Below are 9,255 nucleotides of genomic sequence, written 5' to 3'. Positions count from 1 at the left end.
TTGCATAGGGTCTGAGGTCAGGGTTCAGGGGACAAGGCAGATTAAAGACTGTATTTTCCACCATCTTTTGCAGCTATAGGGATATCCATGTGACTAGGTTCCGGCCAACAGGACATAAGTAGAAGGGCAATGTATCTCCCAAAAAGGAGAGGGTGTGCCCCTCTTCACGCCTCTCTCCTTTGTGTTGGCTGTAATGAAGATGTGAAGTCTGGAGCATATGCATCCATCTTGGATCATGGAGTGGAAGCCACACTCTGGAGGAACAACAAGATGAAAGGAACCCTGGCCCTTGGTGGACGCAGAGGCAGCACACCAATGCTGCACTGCCTGCCTTTGGATTTCCTTCACATGCAACAGAAATGAACTTCTATTTCACTGAAACCATTGGCATCTGGGTGTTTCCTGTCACAAGCCTCAGTGTCCTAACTGTGTGAATACTTCTGAGAAGAGGGTCCATTTGCCACTTTCATCAGATTCTCAGAGAGGACCTTGACTCCCCTAAAATATTAAGAACCACAGGAAAAATTAATTGAGGCTGAACAAATGGTGGGTGCCCTGGAGGATATTGTTTAATAAGGACCCAAGGGAGCCTGCTGGGAGGAGGAGATTCTCTATAATTTGATAGGGTGAAGTTTATACATAAGCAAAAATTCAGGGAGCTGTGCCCTGACAATCTGTGCACTTTACTGTATGCACATGAAGAACTACTGCTTATGAGGGCTGGCTGGGGAGCTCAGTTGGTTAGAGCACGGTGCTAATAACAAGGTCCAGGGTTCAATCCCTGTACCAGCCAGCTGCAAACAAAACAAAATGAAACAAACCCTGCTGATAATGAGGATGATGACAGTAACTAATGTTTTCCTAAGCATTTTGTATGTGCCAGGCGTTGTTCTATAAACACTTTGTATTAACCCACTCAGGTCTCACAATAATCCTCTAAGTTAGGGGCTGTGAGGAACCCAGCCACGGAGAGGTGAGTGGCTACTCAAGTCCACACGGTCTGCCGGGGTAGGGGTGGGATTCCAGGGCATGGGAGAGAGGAGTTGGCTGACTCTGGAGATACTCACGGAGTCCTTGAGTGCCAGGAAACAGTGGCAGATCCAGCGGCGGGTGGTCCCATCACGGCAGATATAGGAGAAAGCTTTGTCCAGGTTGCGATCAGGAGCACAAAAGGAGACCTTTTCGATGGTCTGGTCTACCAGCAGGTCCTAGGAGGGGCCAGGGAGGCCAGGAGAGGAGGATGAACTGTCTTTCATGAATTCATTCAACATTCCCTTAGTATCTGCTCTAAATCTCATCCTGAACAGGGTGGGAACCCAGCAGTCACTGAGATAGCCAGGGGCTTCCAGTTCAGTGGGGAAGCGAGATGGAGACAGCCCAGAATCACAGCCAGGCTGTAATGAAGGAGGCAGAGGGGTCAAAGCTAGGACGGGGGAGGCACAAGCAGAGGAGTCAGGGCTGGGATGGGGAAAGCCAACTTAGGGACTTGTAGGCTTCACGGAGCAGGAGCAGGCATTAACGAGGCAAAAAGGCAGGGAACAATATCAGGCGGAGGGAACTCCCTGTGCAAAGCTGGCGATCCTGTTCTGTCATTAACCCAATTCTCACCATATCCTAGGCACTTCCTCAGGCAGTCTCTGGGATGGGGGCCCAGGACTGAATGATAAGCAAACAGATATGCAGATCCTGGCCCCATGGTGCTCCTGTCTGGCTGGGCAGACTGACGATAAACACACAGCAGCTAACATTCACTGATCTAAGCACTTAGAATGTGCCAGACATAGTTTTAAACAATTTGCACATATTTTTTCATTTAATGGTAGGGTCTATTATTATCCCCATTTTTTTACTTGAGGCCACTGAGGCCCAGAGGGCTTACATCTCATGCCCAGGGTCCCTTAGCTGGGATCAGAGCTAAGGTGGCTGCTCCAGTCTGATCTCTACCAGCTCACAGATAACTACAGCTCTCATTCATAAACTATGACTGTGAAGCAAGCCAAGACCAGGCAGGAGCACATGGCGTAGTCTAGAAGGTCCCGAGGGAGGGACATCCCAGAGGGTATGAGAACGTGTCCTCAGCCCTGATCTAAGCAGGGAGAGCAGAGGGGCCCACTGGTGCCCACCCCCACCCCCACAGGCCTCTTACCTTGGTCTTGTCATCTACCACTCGGAGCCCATCGGCTGACACCCAGAGGACAGACTTCACGGACTTCCGGCCCATCTGGGGTGGGGGAGGGAGAGAGAGGGGCCTGGTCAGTGCTGCCTCTTCCTGTCTGACCCCGCCCACTCCCTGGCTTCAGCCCCTCGCTCACTGCTTTCAGCTTCTTTACAGCATCTTCACATACATGCATCCCTCGGGACTCTTCCACCTCCACGTGGCCCAGGTACTTGAGTGGGGAGATGGGAGGACATGAAATAAGCACAGTAATCAATAATTCTCAGTGTTCACTGAGCATCTGCCATGCATCAGGCAATGTTCCAAGCATATCATATGTATTAATTCATTTACTCTGCACCTCAACTCTACAAGAGATGCAGCCCATTCCTAGCCCAGATATGCAGATGAGAAAACTGAAGCACAGGGCATAGTAGTGATTCCTGTCCCGCCTATATCCCTGGGCCTTAACACTTCACTGTTGTCCTTCTGAGTGCCAGCATTCACATCTCTGTGCCTAAGGACTGACCCTGGGCTATGCCAGGCTGTTGTGCCCACCCTGAAGCAGGTAGAAAAGGCCTGGGCCAATTCCCTGCAATGCCTGATGGGAGTTGAGGTACAGGCATCCCAGTTCCCTCACCCGCAGGTGGGATGACTGTTTCCCAGAGTTCCCCAGTGGGATTAAGCTCAGTTGCCCACAACTGCAGTTTAATAACATACCCTTTTTTGGCTGCCTTCCCTTCCTCACAACCACCAGCATTTCCTGCACTTCACAAATGAACCCCTCACAGCCAGGAGAGGGTCCCTTCTAGAAGAAGGGAAAAATAAGACAGAGAAGCTATGACCATCGTCTGTCAACCAGCCAGGAAGGGACTAAGCTGGGATTTACACTCAGGTTGGCCAACCTCCACAGTCCATGCCCTGAGTGCTGCTGTCTCCCTTATAAAAGTGTAGCATATGTTGCAAAGAGTCATGGTTGTCTAAGCCAGAAAGTCCTTAACAGTAGAGCACTTTACAAATGCCACAGAATTTCTGTGAGCCCCATAGAGTAGGGTGCCCCCCCCCCACAGGATGTCCCCCTGGTAATATTCTCCTATTATAAGAGAATGTGTCTTGGTTTTTAATACCAACTTTGAAGGGCGTGGGGTCTTGCTCCAGCAGGCTCCCCAGTTCCTTGAGAATGTGAAGACTCTTGCTCATAGCATAGGGACTTTAGTGATCTTGCCCAGAGCCCCAGGACGTACGTGTGCACAGCACCATGGCCGCACGCCCCGTGCCCGGCCCACTCACCCTGACCGGGAAGCTGCATGTGCCCTTGCGCACCGCGTCCTCATCTGCCTGCCACTGGTGCGGGCGTGATGCCTCTGGCACGTAAGCAGGCTTCCTCCTCCGTAGACTCTGCCGTAACTTGTTCATGGTGCCTGCCCCGTCTGGTGACACAGGACAGTGATGTAGGTCAAGGGCGGAGGGAGGTCAGAAGGAAAATATAGGGTTCAAGGGGAAGGGACACACTGCTCAGGGAGCACAGGGTCAGATATCATGGGAGTGGGGTTACAGGGTCACTGGTCAGAGCACACGGGATCAGCAGCTGAGGGGGTACCCAGAAAGGAAACAACAGAAGGCAGGGAAGTGTGAGAGTTGGGCAATGGGGCATGGAGGTCTGGGGATGTGATATACAAGAGGAATGAGGATCCAAAGGAGGAGAAGTCAAGGCATTGGAGAGCAGGGAGTTAGAGGGTATAGGGGTCAAGGGTTGCAAGATCAGGTTTTAAGGGTATGAGCATCAGGAGATAGAGGGATCAGTGGCACAGGAGTTGGGAGTTATGTGGGTCAGCGTGCAGAAGTCAGGCGTGTGGCTGTGGGAGTCGGGGCTCAGAGGGTCCAGAGCCCAATCTGTGGGTTGTAGGTGTGGGGATAGGGCCTCGTCTCTGTACCTCTGAGACATAGCCCCTCTCTGACAACTGGGTCTGGTCTGAGGCAAGGCCTCTGGGGTGGTGTGCACCTGTGACTGCAGAGGTAGGACTGTGTGTGCCTGGGGTGAGGGTGGAGGTGGCCAGCCATGAGGACAGTCTTCATTGACTAAGCCATCCTGACAGTCCCAGGAGGAGGTTGAGGGGACACCAGGGACTGGGAGCACCAACAGCAGACAGCGGCTCTGTGTGTGTGTGTGTGTGTGTGTAAGCAAGTGTGCAACGGTGTGTTCCAGAATGGTGCCCGTGAGGGTGTCAATATCTGAGCATGCAACTATTGTCTGTGAGTGTGTGCATTTCTGAAGGCTGTATGGAAGGATGCATGTCTGACAGTGGTTGTTTATGAGAGTGTGTCTGTGAATGCTGTCTGTGAGGGGGCGTGGGTCCAAGAACGTGGTTGTCTGTGAGTGTACATCCTGAAGGTTGTTGCTGAAGGACATCAATGTCTGAGAGTGGTTGTGTGTCAGTGCATGCTGAGAGTGCAGTTGTTGAGAACTTGTGTTTCAGTGCATGTTGTCTGTGTGTGTGTCATGTTTGAATTTGCTGCTGTTATCTTCAAAGGGTAGGTCCATGGCCATTGTCTGCGAAGCTGTGTCTCTGTGTGAGTCTATCTACTGTCTTTGATGACTGCTGCCTCTGAGAGTGTGCATCTGTGAGAGTTCTCCACAAGACCGTGTCTATGTCAAGAGTACAGCTGTTGCTGATGAGACTGTGAGGCTGTGGCTGTTGTTTGTGAGAGTGTGTCTGTCAGAGCATGTGGCTGTTATCTTAGAGAGTGTGGGTGCATGAGTATTGTTCTGAGGGTGTGTCTGTACGCAGTGGTGCATCTGTGAGAGTGTGTGTGAACATGAGGTTGTTGTCTTTGAGAGTGTGTTCATGAGTGTTATTTGTGAGGGTGTGGCTGCTGTCTATGAGAGCGCTGAGTATTCTTTGTGAGACTATGTCTGGGTCTGCACAAAAATGTAGCTCTGTGAGAGCCTGGGTCCGTGGGTGCTGTATGTGAGGCTGTGTCTGTCTGAGAAAGTGTGGCTGTTGTCTGTAAAAGTGTGAGTCAGTGTGTGTTGTCTGGGAGACTGTGTGTCTCTTCAGAGTGTATATCTGAGAGTCTGTATCTGGCGGGTACCTGTGGTTGCCTATGTGTGACTGTCTGGGTGTGTCTGGGAATGTGTCTGTATGTTTGTGTGTGTGTATCCATCCATGTGAACATATATGTGTGTCTGTATGTTGGTGTGAGTGAATATCTACTTAAGTATATCTTCAAGTGTGTCTGTCACTGTGTTAAGTGTGTGTGGATCCGAAAGAGATAGTCATCTGTGTGTGTTTGTGGAAGTGTGTCTGAGTGTGTGACAGTTGCGACAGTGACCCTGCATCTGTGATTGTGAGGATGTCAGTGTGTGTGTGTTTGTGTGTGTGATAGTCTAGGGGTGGGTGGCTATGAATGAATACGGCTTTGATGGTCACTGAGTATGCAGGGAAGATGTCTGAGGGAGTCCACTCATGAATGCAATTAAGTTTGTGTGACTGTGGGGACAATCCCTCTAGTTACGTTAGGTAAACCCACCTACCCGCCCTGCCCCTGCTCTGTCTCAAGCTGGTCATTCACCTGGCTCCGTCCTGGAGGTTTCAGGGGGCCCCAGGGCCCCACAAGGGGCTGGGGGCAGATGCCGCTCAGGCCTCCTGGGTCTGTCCTGCCCAAGAGAGGGAAGAAAATTTGAGAAGTAAGTTGGGGGTGGGGCTCAGTCCCCCATGACTCCACCTTTGGACTTCAGCCAACCCCTCCATCTCAGGCTACCTGATGAGAGCCCTAGTTGTCATAGCAACTATTACCAGGGAGATCAGCCACCTGGTTCTAAGGGCCCCAAAATGAGTAGGTGGGGGGGGCAGTTATTGGGGCTGTACTGGATTCAGGAGGCCCTCAATAACCAAGGGGATGGTGTGAGGAGAGAGTGGCCTTGCCCTCTAAACACATGTTCAGAGCAAAACACAGTTGTCACAGCTCTGCACAGTTAAACACAGACATGATCACAGCTACACACCTCAGATCACACAGAACACATAATTACAACCACAGACAACTGCCACTATAAATATCTGGTCACATGTTCGTGTTTACAGACACACAGAGTCTCTATTACAGATATTTGTCCACATGCATGTAGTGTCTCAGCCCACATTGGCCCCACCACAGACACCTGGTCACACCAGCTACGGATATTTGGTCACTTCCATTTTCTCAGCCACACAAAAAGAGCTGGGCTCAGGCACACCCACCAGAGTGGCACGTGTACAATCAGGTGCCACCCAAGATAGCCACATCACAGGCCCACCCAGACAGAATCACACCCAGTCAGAGTTCACCCATTTGGTCACCCAGTCACAAAGTAACATTATCACAGCTACACACAATTGTCACACATATCTCCACTGCTGCACACTGACATCTGGTCGTGGAAGCACACAGATTGACTGACACACATTTGGTCTCATAAAGACCACACACAGCCATGCTTGCACATGGACATCCAACGCCAACTGTATCAGTCACACCAACATACCTTTTTTGGTCACACATTGTCACACCATCATATCTAGTCATAGTTGCTCACATTTGGTCACAGAATCAGTCACACAGTCTTCTGTCACAGTGTCACAGTCACACTTACATGGTCAGTTCTTTCTCTACACACAGCTACACACTGAGATACCTGTGGCTATAGCCCTGTGCATTATAGAGAAACAGACACACATTAGGCATGGCATGCAACCACCCAAAGACAACTATCCCCAAGGATGGCCACCCTCAGACATAGCCATACACATTCTGGAAGTGGTTATGTATGCACAGTCACACAGCATCAGTGTCCACATTACCCAGCCATCTATCACAGTCATAATACCATCACCTAGTGTCCCATATACCCCACCTAGTGTACCATGTCATACCACCACAGAGAAAGTTTCTCTTCATTCAGAGACAAATCACACAGAAAAGCATGTGGCCACACATTATCACAGGTGAACAATGTCACAACCCCACCTACACACATAGAGACGCAGCATGTAGTTTCAATTCCCCACATCACAAGTACACAGCCAGTATTACACCAAGGTCAAGGGTTCAGATCCCCACACCGGCCAACCACCAAAAAACAAACAGACAAGTAGACAGTTGGGTGTATGCACAGAAATGCAGTGACCCAGATGTAGCATTTATAGCTGGGTGTACACAGAAGACATGGCCCCTGACAGAGCCATGGGCACAGATTCAAACACAAGAAGTCCAGCACACACTCAAAATCAGCCACACAGCAACATATAACACACACTCTCACAGACTATGACACAGACACAAGTACATATAGTCACTCAGGGTCACAGACATGCAGGTCAAACACAGGAATATAGAAGCCACAGTCATATACACACCCACACATAGTTGCCTGGCACCAGCACACACAGACACATCCATAGCTTGTCACACACAATTAGATAACCCCTCCTAATAGTTAGTCAGAGTTTCAGACATCAAGTCAAATATACAACCCAAATCACACATATGAGATTATAAATATACACAATCACTCAGTATCACACACACAGCTAGATCTAGTCATTTATGCAACCCCAGTCACACACACAGACATGGCTATGAACACACAACACTGTCACACGCACTGCCATCACACAACCCCAGTCACATAAGCACAACATGACTTCAGATAGGATGGCAGTCACACACTCACAGTTGCACAGAGTTGTATGTCACACATGTATATAAAATTGGTTATAGATACAACCACAAACATTCTCAGTCATTGGAAGAGTCACACATGGACATGAAGTCATAGACAGAACTCCACTTACACACACAGTCACAACTCCACCCACATCTTCAGTCAGTCACACACATGCCCAACCCTAGACTCAACACACATACTGTGACATACCCAGTTATAGTTACCAAGGCACACAAACACAGGGTCACAAAAGACATAATCACAGACACAACCACACAGTCACAACCATGCACACACTCAAACAGATAGATTAAAACATGCAGGATTCTTAGTGAGCAGCTGTTATACACACATACACAGTCACACAAATACACAGACACAATCATAGAAATACAGCGCAGGATTCCTCACAGTCTCCAGCTGCAGCGCATGCACACACACACGGCCACAGTCACAAACATGGGGTCACACGCCTAGCCATCTACCCACCGCTTGTTTTCCCCTCTTCTCCCCAGGTACCACACACAAAGCCGCTGTCACCGCAGAGTCCACAGACACAGACGGGGCTGCACCCGGTCCCTAAGGAGCCACCCCCAGCCAAGCCTGAATCCTGGAGCCTGGGGGGCCAGGTCCGGGAGGGGGAGGTGGCGCATTGTCTACGGGTGGGGACTCTCTTGGACAGCTGGGCAGCCCTAGGGACAAAGCGGGTGGCCTAGGAGACCTCTGCCCTGGAACCTTAGACCAAGCATGGTGGTGGGGGGGGGGTGTTGGAGGTTGCCTTAAATTACCCTTATTCTATTCAAGCTGGAGTGTGATAAGGTGGGGTGGACTCCCAGGCACGTACCTTCTTTTGAGAGGGGGTTGTGCCTGGGACACCGCCCAAGGGCTGGGGGTTCGGGCCGGGGGGCAAGTGTGATGCTGTCCCCAGGACGCTTCTGGGTCCTGGGGGCACCCTGTGCCTTGAATCCTCCCAGGCCTTGGCTCGGTGGGGAAACTGTACCCAGCGAACCCATCGTCAAGACCTTGCCTAGGGGGTTGTGCTAAGAGACCTTCTCAGGCAGGGAATGGTAAGGATTGTGTCTGGAATCACCTCCCGGAGGCCTTGGCTTGATATGGGGGCTGTGTACCCCATCCCCCAAACCTTTTCTAAGGAGTTGTACCTAGAATCTCTGTACCCCGTCCTTGATTTTTTTTTTTGCGGGGGTGGAGGGGCTCTGCGTCCAGGATCCTATCTCCAGGGCCTTGCCAAGAGATGGCCTGTGCCCGAGACCCCCGTCTCCCGGGCTTTGGCTTGGTGGGGGCCAGTTCTTGGACCCCCACCCAGGACGACCCTCTCCAGCCTTGGCACCCTCTTTCCATCCGGGCGCCGCGGCCGCCTCCCACCCTCCGCCCC

The 9,255-nt window shown here is 51.0% G+C and overlaps 1 protein-coding gene across 1 annotated transcript; it reads right to left on the bottom strand.

Annotated features, from left to right (window-relative positions):
- Positions 1-1,067: 1,067 nt before the first annotated feature.
- LOC103583665 (numb-like protein) lies at positions 1,068-6,959 on the bottom strand (the record flags this gene model as incomplete). Its single annotated transcript, XM_008564928.1, has 5 exons — positions 5,729-6,959; positions 3,446-3,585; positions 2,313-2,387; positions 2,147-2,221; positions 1,068-1,208 (listed from the first exon to the last, which is right to left on the bottom strand). Coding segments are annotated over exons 2-5 (417 nt in total), but the record flags the coding sequence as incomplete, so codon positions are not given.
- Between the last annotated feature and the right edge of the window lie 2,296 nt (positions 6,960-9,255).

The sequence above is a fragment of the Galeopterus variegatus genome, unplaced genomic scaffold (genome assembly GCF_000696425.1).
Source record: "Galeopterus variegatus unplaced genomic scaffold, G_variegatus-3.0.2 Scaffold25468, whole genome shotgun sequence".
Taxonomy (NCBI): domain Eukaryota; kingdom Metazoa; phylum Chordata; class Mammalia; order Dermoptera; family Cynocephalidae; genus Galeopterus; species Galeopterus variegatus.
Note: the sequence above shows the minus strand (reverse complement) of the source record. Positions and strands in the feature narration are given on the sequence as shown.